Source organism: Macrobrachium nipponense, chromosome 3 (assembly GCF_015104395.2).
Source record: "Macrobrachium nipponense isolate FS-2020 chromosome 3, ASM1510439v2, whole genome shotgun sequence".
In the NCBI taxonomy this organism is placed as follows: domain Eukaryota; kingdom Metazoa; phylum Arthropoda; class Malacostraca; order Decapoda; family Palaemonidae; genus Macrobrachium; species Macrobrachium nipponense.
The window spans coordinates 43,335,985-43,356,920 of record NC_087202.1 but is presented as its reverse complement, the minus strand read 5'-3'; the positions used below and the strand labels follow the sequence as shown (position 1 = coordinate 43,356,920).

Sequence of the window (20,936 nt, the reverse complement as noted above, 5' to 3'; positions counted from 1 at the left end):
AAAAAAATGACTTTTAGAAAAAAAACTCTCCATTCGATTGGAGGTCTACATCAGGTCTATATATGGTAGTAATCCCAGGTCTTCATATTAAATATCAAGGGAGGAGATAGAATTTGAAAAATAGTTATTTTTGGGATAAATCGCCCTGGTGTCACAAAACTGAAGGTCAGAGGCGAAAATCATATGCGGTTTGGAGATGTCCCAAGTCACCTTATTAAGTGGTATGAATATCAAAGTCCTGTCCTTAAAAAATGGCATTAGCCGGCCGGCCCACTTAATACATCAACAGTAGGAGGATGCCTAAATTGTCCTCTCTTAGCCTAGTATAGGGCATTGCCTAATCCAGATTGTTCTAGATCAAATGTAAAGGCTATATAAAAACATTAAGTTACTTACATGCAAATTCATAGTTAGGCTAATAACTTTTATCTAACTCAGATTGTTTATGTCAAACCCAAGGCTACTTGGTCTACTAAATAATACTAATAATAATAATAATAATAAATTAATAATAATAATAATAAATAAAATAATAATTAAGAATAATAATCATAATAATAATAATAATAATAATAATAATAATAATAATAATAAGTAATAATAATACTAATAATAATAATAATAATAATAATAATAAAATAATAATAATAATAATAAAATAAAAATAATAATAATAATATCCTTTATTTCAGCTCAGGGCCATATACATGAAATATACAAAATGGAGACAGTAACATACACAATCTAGATACATGAGACAACATGATAAAAAAAATGAATAATCGGCACTTATCCACCAAATAGCTGAGGTAGCATAAAAGATAGTAATCATAATACAGTGGTACCTTGACATACGAAAGGCTCAACTTACGAAAAACTCGAGATACGAAAGCAAATACGAAGATTTTTTTGCTTTTCATACGAAAATTGTTCGAGATATGAAAGGTTGTTGCTGTAAAGTCCCGAGATTCGCCTGGACCACTGATAACAATTTTAAAACTCACGCGCCGCCAACTTAGTAGACTCGCCACCATCCTCCCACTCTCCCATTGGTTCCTGATGCTAGTCACCGCCATAAGATCCTGCTCTCCTATTGGTCAGCATCTCTCCCATGATCCCATCATGCATCACACGTAGCGGCATGCTTTTTAGGCCACTTGGCGGCATCATCAGTATCGTAAGCATGCAGAATTCGTTCATTCTATATGATTTCGTTTATTAACATAAATTCGTTAGTGATTTCGTTCTCTTTGGAGACAAAAATAGAGATAATAAAAAAGTATGAAGCTGGCATGCAATTGAGTGTGATCGCCAAGGAATATGGCCGTAAAAGTATTGTTATGAACAAGGGGAGGAATGGGATAAAGGGCTTCCCTTTGCTCTCTTTGCTCTAAGAAATCACCCGAATTCTTCAACTGGTGTAGCTCCTTTCGAAATGGTGTTTGAACACAAAGTATGTGGGCCTTTGGAGATTTTTCATGAGATGCTTGAAACTGGTCGAGGAGGGGATGCAAACGTAGGAGAGTTTGTGGAGGACTTGAGAAAAAAGTTATCTAGAACCTGGAGATTTGCCAGAGAAAATTTGGCTAGTTCTCAGGCTGCTATGAAATTAAATTTTGATAGGAAATCTGAAGCACGGTCGTTTGAGCCCGGAGAATTAGTTTTAGTTTTAAGTACTGACTGACAATTTCCTTGAACCAAGATATAAGGAACCCTGGAAGGTGTTGAGGAAGTTGTCAGAGGTGAATTATGAAACAGAGGCACCTGGGACCAAACGGAAGTGCAGGATATTCCATATAAATAGGTTAAAACTCTATACTACTTCAAATAGACATGATCCTCTCGCTATTGTTTATGAGCCTATGGCTGAGGTTATGGAATTACCTTCGGAGGATTTGGAGGATTTAATTTGTCAGGTGTCTTCTGATGCTCTTTTTGATAATATACAAAATTTAGAAGTTTTGAAGGAAGGGCTGGAGCATCTGGAGATTGCTCAAAGGAGGGATGTAATTAATTTAATTTCTTCTTTTCCAGATTTATTTCAGAATTCTCCAAGTCGAACTAATTTTCTTGAGCATGATGTAGATGTTGGAAATGCTTCTCCTGTAAAACCGAGTCCTTATCGGCTGAATCCCGTTAAGAGGGATATAGTTGATAAGGAGATTAAATATATGCTGGAACACGATCTCATCCAACCTTCCGTTAGTCCATGGAGCTCCCCGATAGTCCTTGTTAAGAAGTCCGACGGAAAGTTCCGTATGTGTGTAGACTACCGTAAGGTTAACGCACACACTAAGAATGACTTATTTCCTTTGCCTCGGATAGATGACTGTCTCAATCAGATAGGGGCTGCTAAATTTATTACGAAATTGGATTTATTGAAAGGGTATTGGGATGAAAAATGCTGCATGTACTTTCCAACGACTTATGAACCGCGTTATTTGTGGTCTGGAAGGTACAGAAATCTATATAGATGACCTGGTAGTCCATAGCAACGACTGGCGGACACACATATTACGATTAAGTAAAGTGTTTGAAGAGTTAAGGGCCGCCGGTCTTGTTGTAAATCTGGCCAAGTGTGAGTTTGACAAAGCATAAGTGTGCTATTTGGGTCACGAGGTGGGTTTGGGTCAGGTGGCACCTAAACAAGCCAACCTCGAGGCTATCGTAAATTTAAAGAGGCCGTGCAATGTCAGAGAAGTTCAGCGAGTGCTGGGCATGACTGGTTATTATCGCAGATTCGTGCGAAATTTCTCAGACATTGCTCAGCCACTTACCAAGTTGTTAAAGAAAGGGCAGAAGTTTGTGTTGTCTTCTCAGTGTGAGGAAGCATTTATTAAACTTAAGATGGTATTCGTATCTAATCCAATACTGACTTCTCCTAATTTCCAGAGACCTTTTATTGTTGCAGTGGATGCCAGTGACATAGGTATTGGGGGTGTCCTCTTTCAAAGGAACGAGGTATGAGAGGTTCATCCTGTATCATATTATAGTCGAAAGCTACTGGCCGCTGAGAGAAAATATTCCACCATTGAAAAGGAGGCCCTCGCCTTCGTGCGTACTCTTGTGCATTTTAAGCCTTATGTGACAAATTTTTCTTTTCCCATAGAAATCTGGACGGACCACAACCCACTGGTTTTCATCAAGCACATGAAAGGAGCCAACCAGAGAATTTTACGTTGGGCTCTGCAATTGCAAGAATTCTCGCTTGTGATAAAACACGTTAAGGGATCAGAGAATCGAATTCCCGATGCCCTTTCAAGGATATGGATTTGATAACGACTTGGCTCCCCTCCCCTCGCCCTTCTCGTCTCTTCAATTGGTTTGCGTTAATCTTAAGAGATGTGAGGATGAGTATGAGTGTGTGTTCCGCTTGGAGTTTGGTTTATTAGTTATTAGGTTTTCTTAGTGAGGTATTTAATGATTTTGTCTGTTTTCTTTTGAACCAAAGGAAAACCTGTAGTGACCAAAGTGCGGTCGGTCTTAACTGTGGTCGTGTCTGTTATGTGTAAACTCAATGTTATTGGCTGAATTTGAGACAGTCAGTGTCTGGTGTTAACTATTTTGTGCTAATTTGACCTTTTGGTTTATTTTGATTTATGTTTTCTCTGTTGTTTAGGCTGGTAAGTTTTCTTTGTGTGACAATTCAGTTATTGATATTCGTGAGACTTTACTTTGTCTTGAGAGTGATGTGTTAATCCTTTTCTCTTTACAGGTTTCATGTTTTGTATAATTAAAAAAAATGTATTCTATTGGAATAATTTGTTTTGTTTTGGGGAGGAAGGTATTAGAAAAGACTAGTTTTATTTTTTTTATTTGTCTTTTATAAATTTAGATCAGCCTTGTTTTTCTAGGTTTAAGGTTTAATTATACTACTTTTTAAGAATCATTTTGTGGCAGCAGAATAGCCTTTGTTTTGTATGAGTATTTGTTTATATTATTTTTGAAATTCAAGTGTCCGTTGTCTGGTCATTTAAGTGTTTAGCGTAAAGTGCTTAATTTAACGTTACTCAGTGTGGTTAGGCGCCTCCTCTCCGTTTGTTTATATTATCGAACTATCGTTTTAATGATTGTTCTTCTTTTTTTTACGAGTGTATATGAACGCGTCTTGGTGATGTCTGGATGTTGGTGCTCTGACAGAGTTCAGTTCGGGCTAGAGCACTCCCTTGATATCATACCTTGAGCAGCATACTGATTTGGACTTTGGATAATGTTTATTTGGCAGTTTATTTGGACGACGATTCTTTGGATTACACTTTGGATCCTCACCTTGGTCTGTTGTTTGCAGGTTCTCTTGTCACCTGTGAATCGAGTGTCTGCTGCCTCGACTTGCGGCTTGTGTACTTCGAGTAGAGACTCGCAGGTGCTCCTGTCACCTGCAACCCTGACGAGGAGGAATTCCCAGGGAATGGGTGCCGTCGCTTTCTTCTAGCACTTTCATCTCCAATCAGCTGCTGTGGTTTTGGGAGCTTGCTAGCTCGTGAGATGGCCCGTAGGGAGGCTGACCCCAGGTAAGACAGAGTGTCTGATTTTCGTTTGGGATCGCTTTCCCTTTACGGTTATGCTCTGGCGTTCAGGACCTGCCCTGATAGCTGTTATGGCGAGTGGATCACGGCCCTAGTTTTGTCTCTCCTCTGATGCATCCACTGAAGTGAGAAGAACTATACATCCTTTGTATTATTTAATCATATACGTATATATATTTTTTGTCATATTTGTGTCGTGACTATATAATGTCATCCAGTTCTATTATAGACAAGGTTTTGTGTGCTTAGCTTTGTGTTGATAGGTAGGATTTATAATAGTTTTCCTGTTTTATTTACTCTGTCTTTCTTCTTTCTTGGAATTAGTAGTATTAGGGTAGTTTTTGGTCTGGCCAGCAAAATTGTTGGATCCAAACAAGTTTATTATTAATAACTATTATTTCCCCTTTCTTTGTTAGGACTTAGCTTTAGTTTTAGGGAATCCAGTGTGATTCTAAGGACTGGTATTTGTTCTTCCTTGTTCTCAAATTATGGTATTTGTCACATCCAACAAGGTTGATCTAAATTTTGTATTTAAGTATTAAATATTGTTAAGTTTTCTTGAGTGTTCATTTCCACTGACCTTTGGCACTGAGTTACATTTATTACTGACAACAATTATTATATAAGAACTTTTATACAACCCCAAGAGTTGTAAAAATTCCCAAGGGTTGTAAAATATACCATGTACACTAATACACTTTATTTACAGGTACATACACATTAGTACTAGTACGTATTAAGTTAGGTATTGAATGGTCCAAATTGTTGTAGTATTTCATTCTTTATTGGTCAATTTAGCTTTAATATCAAATTTACTGGGGTGTTTTTGTAGGGCTTGGAACGGATTAGCCATTTTACATGTAAAATGTGGTTCAAGATACGAAAAGTTCATGATCTGAAAGCCGCCTCGGAACGGATTAATTTCATGTCTCGAGGTATGCACACGATAGCCTAAAGTATTAAGACAATGCTTAAATATACAGGTTATATAAAAGGCAAAAATGTCTACAGCCTTTTATCTAATCCTAAGGTCTTTGGTGTATACTTAGGGTACTGCCTAAACCAATAGCCTAACAAGATTTGTGCCCAAAACTTACCTTAATTCAGGTTACTGCCTAATCTAAGTTAGTATATTTTATTCACCCTTAAGGATGCATAATCATAGGTTATAGGCTACAGACAATATCCACAGTCTAGCCAACATATCCTCACTGAATCGAAGTAGACTGTGGGCTACTGCCTGGTAGTCTATTGCCGACATCGTTATCTGAACAGATTATTCATTAGTGTGGAACGTTTCTTCATAACAACTTCTTCTACAAACAGCTATGTAGTAATGATCGTAAATTGTAAGAAGTGCCAACATGTAGTACTGATGACAAAACCGGTTTATGGCTTTACAGGCACATTAAAATCATTGTTCCAATGTCTAAATAAAAATATTTTTCAGTGGAACTTGAAATTACATACTCAACTTTCAAGTTGGAAGTTTCCATGAACTTAGGTACTGAAATCAATAAGTGAAGAACGAAACTCTTGGCGCTAATGATCCTAAATCGCTAGTGCCGACGAGTACTGGCGAAAAAATTAGTTTATGGTTTTTCACACACACAAAAATCATTGTTCCACATTATACACTAACAAAATTTTTAATTAACTGAAACTTAAAACTGTACACTTAGCTTTCAACTTATGTTTTCATCAACCTCGGTAATGAAATTAATAGGTAAATGAAGAACGAAATTCTCGGACCTAGCCTAACGATCATCAATCATAAGAAGCGCCAATGAAATAAGCCGAATTCGGTTTTTTACTCACAATAAACCATTGTGTTTACAGATTAAATAATTTTTTTTAAAACTGAAACTTAAAACTATGCACTTAGCTGAATCAATAAGTAAAGAATTGACTTTTCTGAGCTCTGGTTTCTTGACCGACCAGAAAGGGAATGGCATCTTGGTTGGATTTTGGTCGTATGTATGTAAACAATATGATGGTACGTATGTGCATAACCACTTCTTCTTCTTACGGATTTGATGTAATTAGAAAACTGGAAATCAGCATTTGCTGAGGATAATAGAAAGTGCCCTATTATCCTGAGTCATTTATACTCTATCACGTGTTATAATATGTATTTATCATTATGACACATACCCAGCCATAAGACCAGTTAAGAGAATTCTTTGACATTAGTCTGGTCGCCATGGAGCTCTGGATAGACGCATGGAAAGGGTACTCCTTCGAGGACGAAACAGCGACTACACTATCAAAAATGACAAATTTAAATTAGTTTGTATTTTTCAGAGCTAAGAAACCTGCAGTCTTAACATTAGGATAAATCTTCTGGCGCCAGGTGGAAACCAGTAAAAAACAATAAGAATTGTTTATGCATGGAATTAGTGGCATCTGGCATCTGCCACAGAGATGAGACAAGGAGAGGCCAGTGACCCAATCTCAACCTCATGACATAGTTTTTCTTCCAGCCCAGGTTTAACTGAAAGAGGGCTAGAGGTGGGCAGTAAATGTTAAGACTGCAGGTTTGTTAGCTATGAATACTAATATTTGTCATTTGTTCATATGCAGAACAAACCTGGGTCCTAACATTAGGATAGACTCACTCTTGGTGAAGGGCAAGAGAATCCTGAACCAACTGGAGGTTCAGCACATCTGGTCACACTTCCTGGATAACAGAATGCAAAGGATGTAGATCTAAGCCTCTGAGCTCTTAGATATATGTATGTGTATTTAACATTCAGACTACTGGATTAAAATACAATGCAGATTCATCGCACAGGAGGAAGCTGAAGAGTTACATCTGTTCAGAAAACAAATTAACCCTTTAACACCGAAGGGGTATAATAAAAATCGTCTCCCGTATGCCATGGGGGTCTCGGAGTGAGCACCAAAGCGGAAAAAATATTTTTTTCAAAAAATCACAGCGCTGTTATTTTTCAAGATTAAGAGTTCATTTTTGGCTCCTTTTTTTGTCATTGCCTGAAGTTTAGTATGCAATCATCAGAAATGAAAAAAAATATCACTATCATATATAAATAATGCAATATATCATAGCGCAAAAACAAAATTTCATATATAATTGTATTTAAATCGCGCTGTGAGCAAAACGGTTAAAGCTAACAAGTTAATTGTTTTTCGTTGTATTGTACACTAAATTGCAATCATTTTGGTATATAACACATTGTAAAACTATCAAAGCAACACGCGGACGTAAAAAATTTTTTTTTTCAAAAATTCACCGTAAATCAAAATATTGTTCTAGAGACTTCCAATTTGTTTCATAATGAAGATAAATGATTAAATATTACTAGACTGTAAGAGTTTTACCTTACAATTGCAGTTTTCGACCATTTCGGACGAGTTAAAGTTGACCAAATGACAAATTTTTTTATATTTATATGCAAATATTTCAAAAATGAGAAAAGCTACAACCTTCAATTATTTTTTTCTTGTATTCTACATGAAATTGCGCACATTTTCATATATAAAACTCTATGAAACGCCTAATATGAAATGGGGCAAATATCATGAGAATGCGACGTACGCATTTCGGAGATTTGTGGCGGAGAATCCGCGCGGAGGGAAGGAGTTTTTTTTTTTTTAATTCACCATAAATCTAAATATTGTGCTAGAGACTTTGAATTTGTTTCAAATGAAGATAAATAACTGAATATATTTACTAGTACTGTAAGAAGTTTTAGTTTTTAGCTTACAATGCGTTTTTCGACCATTTCGGTAGAGTCAAAGTTGACCGAACGTGGTTTTTTCTATTTATTGTGATTTATATGCAAATATTTGAAAAATGAGAAAAGCTACACCCATGGGTTTGTTTTTTGTTGTATTCTACATAAAATTGCGCACATTTTCATATATAAAACTTTATGTAACGGCTAATTTAAAATGGTGCAAACATTACGACAATCAGATGAAAAAATTTCTGATTTTTTTCGGAAGAGTAACCGTGCGGACGTAAGGAAAATGTTTTTATTCATAAATTCACCATTAATCGAAATATTGTGCTAGAGACTTCCAATTTGTTGCAAAATAAAGGTAAATGATTGAATATTACTAGAATATAAGAGTTTTAGCTTACAATTGCGTTTTTCGACCATTTCAGTAGAGTCAAAGTTGACCGAAGGTTGAAATTTTGGCACTTATCATTATTTATATAAAAATATTTCAAAACTGATGAAAGCTACAACCATGAGTTGTTTTTCGTTGTATTTTACATGAAATTGCGCACATTTTCATATACGTATAATACTCCATGTAACGGCTAATATAAAATGGTGCAAAAATTATGTCAAAGTGACAAAATAATTTCTGAGATGTGTCGCTGATTTTTTTAGTGCGAGAAGAAAGAAATTTGCGCTTGCGCGCCTGGGTAACGATTATAAACAAAACAATGCCTTGATTCGTGAACTCCCAGCATCCCCCAAGGAGCGTGATTCAAAAGTTTTCACCTGGTAGGCTTATAAGTATTTTTCCACAAATTTTAAAAAACTTTTTATATCGACGTACCATACGTCGGTTCGGCACCCAACAGACAATTTATGTCGACATATAATACATCCAATCGGCGTTTAAGGGTTAAGGTAGCCACCTATACAGGTTTACTACTGAAAGGTATATTTGTATAGAAATAAAATACTCTCAGTAAGGCTACTTCACTCACCTGTCTCCAGCCAGTTCCAGCATACGGTGGATCCATCTTCTTAATACCCGTAGGTAAAGAAGAAAGGGAAAAAAGAGACCAGCCATCTCAGTCATTCTCACTTTCATACCATCATCTTAAGCAAGATACACAAACTTGTTGAGCAGTCACCCCTGGACCCAAGGAAAAAGTGTCCAAGGACCTGTGGGCAACATTCCTCAGGTAGAGAGAAGTGAAAGGGATTTGGCAAAGCCAAGAATCAGCATTCAGTAACAACTTGTCTGTTCATAGGATTTTGAATGCTGGTTCATCTGTTCATAGGATTTAAAATCCTATGAACAGACGAACCAGCATTCAAAATGCTATGAACAGACAAGTTGTTCCTGAATGCCAAGGAGGAGCTTAGTCCTCTAATGTCATGTGCTCTTGCATGCACAGTATTAGCAGTAGAAGCTGATGATGAGGAGTAGGCATGCTTAATCACTTCACATAACCAAAACGAAATGGTATTCTTGGACACTTCTTGGCCTGGCCTGTGCTAACAGGCTTTGGCACCCCAGCCTGAGGTGTCAAGTCTGTTTTAGATAATTACGCATTGCTCTGACTGGACAAAGAATTAATGCATCTAGACTGTTGTCAACAAAATCCCTAAGGGAAGGCATGGTAAAGGAGGCAAATATGTCATCATAAACAGAGGGATTTTGAGTCTTGGCAATGAATTTTTTGACAAAATCGAAGGTTACAGACCCCCAACCCCTGGTATGTTTTACATCAAAAGCCAGGCCATGGAGTTCGCCCACTCTATTTGAAGAAAACACGGCTAGAAGGAAAATTGTCTTGAGGGTCATGTCCCTGTCCGATGACTGACATTGTGGTTCATATGGGGATTGAGTGAGACTAATTAGCACCAGAGTCAGATGTCAAGTGGAAGGTTTGAGTTCCCTAGGAGAAGGCATCTTAAACTTGAGAAGCATAGAGATTTCTAAAGATGAAGTTAGGTTCAATCACTTCAAATGAAGCACCAATACCAAGGCAGCCCTGTAGCACTTAATAGCATAAACAGAAGGGTATTTTTCTGTTCCGAAGATCAAGAAATCAACTATCTACTGAATAGAAGTTCCGAGTGGAGAGAAACTCTGTCAATGACTTCAACCACAGTAGATGGTCCATTTTCCATGGTACAGGCAAAAGATCTTCTGAGGTAATCAGACATCTGAGTAATTGCCCTGCAAGAAGTCTCTCCCTTGCAGGAGATACTGGATAGTCTCCAGTTACGAAGAGATAGGAATCCTACCAGTTGATGGTATCTCTCTACATGAGGTTGACGGAAGAGATTGTGCCAAGGAGTTGAGGTATTTCTCTCAGGGTTTGCTGAAGACAGAGATCTGGAAACCACTCTGGGCTTCAACAAATTTAATAATGCCCAGCAGGATATGGAATTGTACCCATGGTCACAAGACTGCAAGATTCAATACAGGCAGTCCCCAGTTATTGGCGGGGCTACGTTCTCTGGGGTGTGCCGGTAAGCGAAAACCATCATTAACCGAAACTCAGTGATTTATGGTGCCATAATGGCACTTACGGCACCGATAACCTGTTTTCGCTAGACGAGCGCCATAAAACCGGATCGCCGATAACCGGGGACTTCCTGTAGCGTGAATGGGTAATTATTTCCATACGTAATGGGTAATAGTTACTTGGCAACACTCATCTCTTGCTGCAGCAAATAGAAGGCTATAGTGTCGAAACCTGAAGTAAATCAAAACGGATTGTCTTCTTGTATTCCAGCCTGAATAAATGTAGATCTAACAAATGAGCTGCAGACTTGTTCATTATGTGGATGAATGATACGTATATTGAATTATTTGTAAAGTAGAAACAATATGAATATCAAGAATATCGAAGAATTCCAAGCTAACAACTTAATCCGAACATTCTGCTCACTTCCCCCCAAAATCCCCCATGAAGGCGGAGCTGTGTCTACCTCCTTATTGCGTTAGCAGGTGAATTGCCGTGATGAGCAGATAGCTCTAAGATATGTCATCACCTACGTAGTTACCCCCGGGTGGGAGGCGACCCCACCCAATTGGGTGGACCTTGTCTATCCTCATCTCTTTTGAAAGCCTTGGTCCTAACAATTGCTATGGAAGTTGCAATAAAACCTCCACAAAATAATAATGATACGGTAATAATACATGACATGACATTTTTATAATAGAATAAAGTTTTATTTGTACTTACCCAGTAATCACAACACTGTAGTTTCTACTTCAACGGCAACTTGAATTTTCAAAATTCACAGTAACACTCTTCTTCTGTTTAGTAGGTGATAGGCTCTGCCCACTTTCTGGGAAGGAGAGGAACAACTTCATAAAAAGAGCTCAATTTGTTTTCCTAAAATGTCCATGTGATGGGAAGAGCACAGGCTCTACTTGTAATTACTGGGTTAATTATTGGGTAAGTATACAGATAAAACTTTATCATAAAAATATCATTTTCTAATTAAGTAACTTAACCAGTAATTACATTGCTGAATCCCGCACCGATGGGTGGTAGGGATTCACGGACATATCGTATGTAATATATTATATGTTAAAATTATCATTGGTATATCTCATGATAGCAATGATAAATGCTTGTTGTTCCTTATCTGGAGACAGAGCTACTGCAAATACATACTGTTACTTAGCAGCATGGCCATGAAACACCTCTACTGACATAGGGGCTTTCCAAAGAGCTATGTGACACTGTAATACTTCCAACAAGTTATAGTTTAAAAACCAGCCCCTGCCCAGGGGTCAGCATCAGGAACCAAAAACTAACTATAATGCCTAGTCACCTTATAGCAATAAATTAAAAAATCCATCACCTCTCTGAAAAACAGGTAGGGACTCCTGGAATACACATTCATCCCCCACTATCATACCCGCTACAGACAAGGGTCCCAAGGTTTTGAAGTTGTCATAGGCGGTTTCAATGTCTCATAAATAGTGCATTGCAAAAACAGACTTACACTTCCAGTAAGTTTTTTGAAATTGAGGACAGGGACAAGTTATACTTTCAGGTTAACGAGGTGACCACTACTCTTACCTCGTGAGCCTTCACCTTCAGGGAAGGAAGAGAATCCTCTCCAATCTGTGAATGGGCTTCCAGGATAAGATCTCTTAAGAAGAACGAGAAAGCATTCTTTAAGAGGTCTGGAGGGATTCTTAACTGAGCATCCTAAGTTCCTCGTTAGACAAGTGGTTTTCGCACTTGGCTACCAATCCAGTGGTCTGAAGTTCAATTCTCGGCTTGGCTAATGCGGAATCAGAAGAATTTATTTCTGAAGATAGAAATTTATTTTTCGATATAATGTGGTTCGGATCCCACAATAAGCTGTAAGCCCCGTTGCTAGGTGACCAATTAGTTTCTAGCCACGTCAAAAAAAAAATATCTAATCCTTCGGGCCACTAAAACTAAGATATACTTTACCATAAGTTGCTCATCGGGCCGCTGATATTCTCAATCTCTTAGAGATAACATCTACGAGCTCTCACAGGGCAGAGAGATTTTTCTTCTTCTTTTGGCCTAATATATCTGTCAAATTCTTTACCGTACAGAATCGAGGCCAGGGTTTTGAGGGTACAGTGGACCACCCCCGTATTCGCGTTCTCCGGATTCGCGGACTCACTGATTCGCGGATTTCTCCCTGGGCCATGTCTACCAATTATTTGCGGGGGATTCGCCTATTCACGGGATTTTTCCAGCGAAAATAATCACTAATTAGTGTATTTTGATGTTATTTTCATGACTAAATACATTTTTATGATACAAAAACGATTTACTAATTTTCAAATACTAATATTGATTAATACTGTATTAGTAAGTTCAATAAGATTAAATTATATCACATAATAAAAATAGTAATTCTCTCTCTCTCTCTCTCTCTCTCTCTCTCTCTCTCTCTCTCTCTCTCTCTCTCTCTCTCTCCTACAGAGATGTATGTTTTTTTTGTATGATAAATAAATGATTTACTATTTTCAAATATTAATACAGTATTACCTCCAGATACAAAATTAATCCGTTCCGAGGCGCCCTTCGTATCATGAGGTTTTCGTATCTTGGACCACATTTTACATGTAAAATGGCTAATCCGTTCCAAGCCCTCCAAAAACACCCCAGTAAATTTCATAATAAAGCTAAATTGACCTATAAACAATGAAATACTACAACAATTTGGACCATTCAATACCTAAATTAATAACAAAATGCAAAATAACCTGTAAATAAAATGTACATATTAGTGTACATGGTATACAAGGAATACTGTACGTAAAATGTGGAAGCTTACCTTTCGAGTGAGGCTATCTCCGAAAGTGGCGACAGAGGAGGAGGACAAATGGCAGATACGTACACTTAACTTTACGAAACACATAAAAAATGTCAGAAAAACAAACTAAACTTAACAAAACACATTAACAAACCTGTAACACTTAACTTTACAAAACACTTAAAATAAAATTTATTTTGTCTTTTTTTGATTTATACATTTCTTTTTACCTTTTTATACTTTACATAATTTCAATTTCTTCACCACCGAATGGATGCCAGTCCGTTTACGTAATTTTTCGAACCACCCATGAGAAGCCTTGAACTCGGGGGTTGCCGTTGATGTCCCCTCTCTGCCGTCGTCTTCGGCTTGGGCAATCAAATTGCCAAAAATAGCGCTGGCCTTCTGGCAGATTGCCATCTTGGTTATCGTATCGCCATCGATTTCTTTGTCCTCAATCCATATAAGAAGCAGCCTTTCCATTTCATTATGCACATGGCTCCTCTTATTGGACGAAATAGTCACACCTTTGGAAGGTGTAGCTGCTTTGATGGCTTCCTTCTGCTTAAGGATGGTGCCTATCGTCGACGGATTTCGGCCGTATTCCTTAGCGATCACACTCAACCGCAAGCCAGCTTTATACTTTTTTACTATCTCCATTTTTGTCTCCATAGAAAGCATTCTCTTCTTTCTGTGAACTTCAGCAACTTTCTTGGGACCCATGACTATACTGTACGTAATTAAGTTATGTAGTACGTATACTAATTAGGTTCTCATACAACACGATAAAGTACCACAACGAAATCACTAACAAATTTACGTTACTAAACGAAATCATTGGACCGAACGAATGCCATGCGAGTACGATAAAGATTCTGGTACGAAGTGGCCGGGGTAGGCACTCCACCACGTACGTATAAGATGCATGATGGGAGGGATGCTGTCCAATAGGAGAGAAGGATCTCATGGGAGAGCAGGAGGATGGTGGCGAGTCTACTAGAACTGAGATGGCGGCGCGCAGCGCGAGTTTCAAAATTGTTATCGGGCAAATCTCGGACTTTCAGAAACCTTTCATATCTTGAAAACTTTTTGTATGTAGAGCCGTTAAATTTTTCGCATTGGCTTTCGTATCTCGAGTTTTTCGTAAGTTGAGCCTTTCGTATCTCGAGGTACCACTGTATTAATGTATACACCAATAATATCAATTCATTAAGGAAAATACTAATGTGAATTAGTAAGGTTTTAGTTTATAAATTTGAAAAATTATGTAAGAATGAAGGAAATCCCAGTCTTCTCTCTCTAACTCCAGGTACTAAAGCTGTCAATTATCAAGTAATGGGACCTGAGGGGGAGGAGCTGTTGTGTTGTTGCCACCAAGTATTCATGCAATTTTTTTCTCTCTCTCTCTCTCTCTCTCTCTCTCTCTCTCTCCCCTCATTTATGAGACTCAAGAATTTTTATAGTACATGTACTATATGTTTTTAATACTTTCAAATAATTATAATATTAATAATATTAATTGAAAAAGAAACCCACAAATTCAATTTGTAACTTGTTTACTTCTAAGACTGCTGGGCCTTGACCCAGGCTAACATCCCAAACATCTCTTGAGAATGGGCCACAGAAGGGCCTGAAAGTACTCGAGTGTGGAGTAAAACTAAATGTAAAATACTTAGTAAGTAACAAGTTACAAATTGAATTTGTGGGTTTCTTTTTCAATCTTCAGAAGAAAACTGAAAGAAGTTTTTGTTTGGTTTAATAATATTAATATAACTGTAATTACAAAATTCATATTATGTGAAAGTATTTAAAGAAATACAATAATCTATCCATTTCACTCTTTTTTCTGGGCTCAGCTCGTGTCGGCCTATGAAAGTAATCCCTAATATCATCTTTCTAGGTAAAATATCCTAAAATTACAGAGAAAAAACAAAATTAGAAAAAAGTCAGTAAGACTGACTCGCTCACTCTTAAAAAGAAGTGTCGGTATGAAATAGGGGCGAGTGTGGAACACTACCACGAGACAAACACCAATTAGAACTTCCTATCAGAATCCCCTAAGAGAGAGCTGATACCAACGGGCGATGCAGCCTCTACTACTACTACTAGAGGACGCCACGGACAGCAGCGCCCCTAGCGGTCATCCTTAATTTTTAGCGCCAGCATCTTGACGCTGTTTTCCTCGTGCTATTATTATTCTGGATTTATTCTTCGTTTTCTACGATGGAACGTTCAGCAATTGCCACGGCTAAGTTAAGTAACTCATAAGTAATATTTTATCATAGTTTTATCTTCCGGGTACCAGTATTTTCCTTTTTATAGGTCATATACGGTTCCCCCGGTTGTCTCGTGGCGGCCATGCTGCCTCGTAAGAATTCCCGTCCTCCATACTGGGACTTCTTATACTTATGGGCTTTTTTTTTTTTTTTTTTTTTTTTTTTTTTTTTTTGTTTTTTTTTTTTTTTTTTTTTTTTTTTTTTTTTCACGTTCATTGTTTTACATCGAGTTTTAGCTAGTTTAGCCCTCTTACATTCTCTTAGCTTGGTATTTAGGGCCTATCATTAATATTATTCTGGCCCAGCATCCCGGCTCTTGCTCTACAGCGGCTATCGCTGGCTCCGAGTAGGCTACTGTTTCTTGGAATAGTTGCCTCCTCCTGGGCTTCTTTCTCTTTTCCTAAAAGTGTCTCTTCCACCTTTCGATGTATTTTATTATTATTATTTAGGGTGTTAGGCTAGCCTAGGTGCTTGTTCCATGTATTGGTACAGCTTGGTTCACGTGGCCCTACCACGGTTGTGGTGATCGCGGCCTAGGCCACTAGTGGTCACGTGTTCCATAGCACCTCACCCTGCCCCTTCCCTCCCTCTCTGATGTAGGGAGGAGCTGGGGGACCCCTGGGTTGTCATAACACCTCATAGCCTTCTCTCTCATTCCGGAGGTGCCGGGAGGTTCCACCAGCAGGGGGTTTAGGGCGACCACTATGAGGTACCGGGTCTCCATACGGGTAGTTGGTGAGGTGGGGAGGAGTAGGCCATCCCTTCCCCTTTCCTCGCTCCCGCCGTGTTTCACGGGACTCCTTCCCCCCCATACCCATTACTCAGCCACCTCCCTTACGATACGAAAGGAGCCTTCCGTCGCAGCCGGGGCCCCTTTGGTTATAGGTTATTGGCTCCACTAGCGGGTAGGGTGGGTACTATGGATGGTCGTTTTGCTTGCCTACTATATCCTTATATCTCTCCCTTCCGCTACCGGAAGGGAGCTTACCCTTACCTACGCACTCTTCTAGTAGACGGGTGGAGAGAAGTTGGTTTTGATGTTGTTACTATACTATGTTAAGGATATATACCCTAATTTAAGATATTTTGCAATGAATTGTGTTTTATATTATTATTATGTTATCAACCATCCCCGCCATTTTACGTTGTGGTTTCCTTTACCACCACTCCTAGTTGGTTGATTCTTGTGCCTCCGCCACTGGCGGAGCCATAGCCTTTCTTCCAACATGGTTACCACACGTATTTTAGCAGGGCTCTGGTTTCATCTAACTTTATCGCTCCGGCACCAGCGGAGCATATGTTAGGCTGTAAGTGTTTACTCTGTACTCATGTACGTTTCCACTTACAGGCTACCAACTGTCAGGTCCTCGCTTGCAATGCGACGCTGCATGATCCCTGCGGACACGATGAGTGCAGGTCTCACGCCCCTTGTGCCACCCTGTTCAACGAGTCCATCGTCTGGCATCCCGAGGCCTGCACCATTTGCTACGACCTGGTCGGTCAGCTGGTTGATGGGGTAAGACCATTATAAGACTATTTATCAATTTACTAACACTTTTAGTTCGTAAGTTTGTTAACCCTGTCCGCAATTGGTAGCTAATTCAGCCTTTCTTTCAGGCTAGCGGTGTGAGGGAAGTCGCCCTCGCCACTCTGAAAGCGTGGGTAGGCGGCTTTGGGAAGAACGCCGCCAAGGGCCAGCCCTACATACTGGATAAAAAGCTGGCCATCCAGATCTTCCCTGCGGGCAAGTCGACGGGCTACGTCGACCCCTTGTCCGCCGCCCCCGTAATAGCCGCCATCCAGCAAGATCTCCAGCAGTCGTTGGGGCTCGTAGCCGCCCAGGAGCCAGTCCCGGACGTCGCCGGCCTGGACCTGAACCTCGAGCCGATCGGCGGTTAGTGAGTGAGGATTTGTTGGTTGAGGTAGGTTTGTCGGGCGCCCAAGGTCTTTCCTTGGGCGCTCCTGGATCTTCTCCTGTCCCTTCTTCTTCCGCATCTTTCCAAGGCTTTCCGGGATCTGAGATCCCTAGCCGCACTCCCGCTCTCTCTGTACCTCCTAAGGAGAAGGGAAAGAGAGAACCGAAGACTCTGTCTAAGTCGACTTCTAGAAAGTCGTCTTCGTCTTCTTCGGCTAGGAAGTCATCGACTTCTTACGCCGACGCGGTGAAGGCTAAGCCAAGCTCTTCCCAGTCGAAGAGCTCTAGAGGCAAGGCTTCGAAGGAGAAAGCTCGCGCTACCTCCGAGTCGTTGCCTTCTCCCGCCTCCGTTGCCCCCTCTCCGGCTATGCCGGCAGGGGTAGCAAGCACCAGCTCCTGCGTTCCTTCTCCTGTCTCACCAGGAATGATGGAGCAGGTAGGAGTGATGGTTGGTTCTCAAATCTCAGCTTGGGGAACCCGCTTTGAGCAGATGTTCGCACAATTGTCGAGCACTCTGTCTCAAACTGGACAGACCGTCCAGGAACTCTCGAATAGAGTAGAGAGACTGAGGATCGGATGACTGGGCTATCCCAGGCTCCTCCCCCAGTATCCCCTGCGATTCTAGCACGGGGATGCCTCCAACTCCCGTCTTACGACTCTCTGCCAGCTTTCTCTATGGAGAATCCATGGAGAGTAGCGGCCTACGCTCCCTTTAAGGACGGGATGATTTCGATCCCGGAGTTTGGCACTCGAAGGATGAGGACTTCGAGTTCTATCCTCCGGGTCTGTCACAGCCTTTCATCGGGTATGCTAGGCTGACACCAACGGCTCTTACAAGGGAGGACAAGATCTCGAAGGAGTCTGTCCTCTACAGTAGAGACCACGCCCAACGGGAATGGGTTCACTGCCTTGAGGACTGGGAGTGTACGAATACTAAACTCCAGGCCTATAAGAGCCCCTTCACTATTTTCGCCACGGAAGAGGAGGTCTCTCTTCCGTTCGCCACGAAATTGGTTGGAGGAGGAAGGCTCTTCAGGCAGTCCTCAAGGATGAGCCCCTTCCGCAGTTGAGAGAGTCGGAGTCCACTTCTCCACTCTTTCCCGCCTTCGATGAGTATGGGAAAACCTGCCTGCTACTTTCACGCAGGGTAAACTCAAGCCGGACTGCGCTATGGACCAGTTCGGTGAGAAGTTGCCTAGGCTGCCGGACTCCCTAATCCAGGCAGAGTTCGAGGCGCGGACTAGGTTTGGCAGGTCCCTTAACTCTATCATAGTCACGGAAATGGCTGCGCTGTCTTATGCGAACGAACCGCTATTTAAGATCTTAGCGAAATCACAATTTCACACGGTTCTGCTAGACGCTTTTGACTTCTTCCAAGCCAGGAAGAACTGTCGGAAGCATGTTCTTCAAGAGTGTACTATCAGGCACGAGCCTAATAGACTCTTGACTGCCAGCATGTGGGGAGCGGATCTCTTCCCAGAGTCAGCAGTGAACGAAGTTCATCACGAAGCTGCTAGACTCAACCAGAGCCTTAGAGCTAGGTGGGGCATTTCCTCTAAGAGGAAACAGGAATCCGTTCCTACTGCTGGCAAGAAACCAAAGAAGGCTGGTAGGAGGTTCCAGCCATACAAAAAACTCCAGCCTCAGCAGCAGTTTGTGCAGGCGGTCCCAGTCACCCAACAAGGACAACCTGCTACAGCTAAACAAACTCAGCCTTTCCTCCTGGTGCCCCAGCAATCCCAGCCTTCGACCTCCTATGCCATCTCGCCTGCCTTTAACCCTGCTTATGAGGTTCAAGGCTACTCTCAATCGAGGGGTAGGGCGAGAGGTTACTTTCGTCACCGTGGCGCAGGAAGGGGCGCAAGGAGTAAACAGTTCAGAGGAGGGCGTGGTGGCCAACCCGCCCATCAGCAATGAGGCTCTCCAGGTAGGAGGGAGGCTGTTTTCCTCCTTTCCGCCACAGGTGGGGGTTCAGCAGTTGGGCACAGAGCATAGTGTCCAAAGGATTAGGCTGGAGCTGGATCCAAGATCCTCCTCCTCAATCAAATCATTCCATCAGGTACCGTCAAAGGAATTGATAGATTACGCGGAAGAACTCCTTCAGAAAGGAGCTATTGCGAGAGTCAAGCATCTAAAATTTCAAGGTCGCTTATTCAGCGTTCCAAAGAAAGGCTCAACAAAAAGAAGGGTTAATCTTAGACTTGTCAAAGCTAAACTCTTTCATTCGCTGCGACAAGTTCAAGATGCTTACCCTCTCGCAAGTAAGGACCTTACTGCCGCGTGGAGCCGTCACATGCTCCATCGATCTTACAGACGCATACTATCATATCCCTATAGCCAGGCACTTCCGCCCATTCCTAGGATTCAGGCTAGGAAATCAGACATTCTCATTCAAAGTGATGCCCTTCGGTCTGAATGTAGCCCCCAGGGTATTCACAAAGATAGCAGAAGTGGTTGTACAACAATGAGAGCTCAGGGAATCATGGTAGCGGCATACCTCGACGATTGGTTAATCTGGGCACCAACAGTCGAGGAATGTCTCAAAGCTACCAAAAAGGTAGTTCACTTTCTGGAACATCTGGGGTTCCAGATAAACAAAACGAAATCCAGACTTGTTCCGGAATCTCGTTTTCAGTGGCTGGGAATCCAGTGGGATTTCTTTTTCCCTCCACCCAATCTATCAATTCCAGTAGCCAAACGGAAGGAAATAGCAAAATCTGTCAGGCAATTTCTCAAGTGCAAACAAACGTCAAGAAGAAACCAGGAGAGAATCCTAGGGTCTCTTCAGTTTGCTTCAGTAACAGATATCCTTCTCAAAGTAAGGTTAAAAGATATAATCGAATTTGGCGGTCAAAAGCAAACTCCAAATATCGAGACAAGTTGTCAGTGATCCCACAGATCCTCCGCAACCAACTACGGCCTTGGTCAAGAGTACAGAACCTAGCCAAGAAAGTACCCCTTCAATATCCCCTCCCAATGTTAACCATTCACACGGACGCATCCCTGTCCGGTTGGGGGGGATACTCTCAGTTCAAACAGGTTCAGGGGACTTGGTCAGTTCAATTTCGCCAGCTCCACATAAACGTGTTGGAAGCAATGGCAGTATTTCTTACTCTAAAGAGACTTCTTCCCCCGAAAAAGTCTCATCTAAGGCTAGTTTTGGACAGTGCAGTAGTAGTTCATTGCATCAACAGAGGAGGGTCCAAATCCAAGCATGTGAACCATGTCATGATAGCCA

At 40.7% G+C, this 20,936-nt stretch overlaps 1 protein-coding gene across 1 annotated transcript; it reads left to right on the top strand.

Moving 5' to 3' along the window:
- Positions 1–1,435: 1,435 nt before the first annotated feature.
- On the top strand, positions 1,436–2,598 carry LOC135222376 (uncharacterized). Its single transcript, XM_064260464.1, has 3 exons — positions 1,436–1,673; positions 2,035–2,201; positions 2,386–2,598. The coding sequence occupies exons 1-3, from the start codon at positions 1,436–1,438 to the stop codon at positions 2,596–2,598; spliced, it is 618 nt and encodes a 205-aa protein (XP_064116534.1).
- The last annotated feature ends 18,338 nt before the right edge of the window (positions 2,599–20,936 follow it).

Coding starts and splice junctions, on each gene's coding strand:
- LOC135222376 (XM_064260464.1), top strand. CDS start 1,436: ATGGTGTTTGAACACAAAGTATGTGGGCCTTTGGAGATTTTTCATGAG. Junction 1,674..2,034: donor AGAATTAGTTTTAGTTTTAA/GTACTGACTGAC, acceptor CTTCTTTTCCAG/ATTTATTTCAGAATTCTCCA. Junction 2,202..2,385: donor ACGATCTCATCCAACCTTCC/GTTAGTCCATGG, acceptor ATTTATTGAAAG/GGTATTGGGATGAAAAATGC.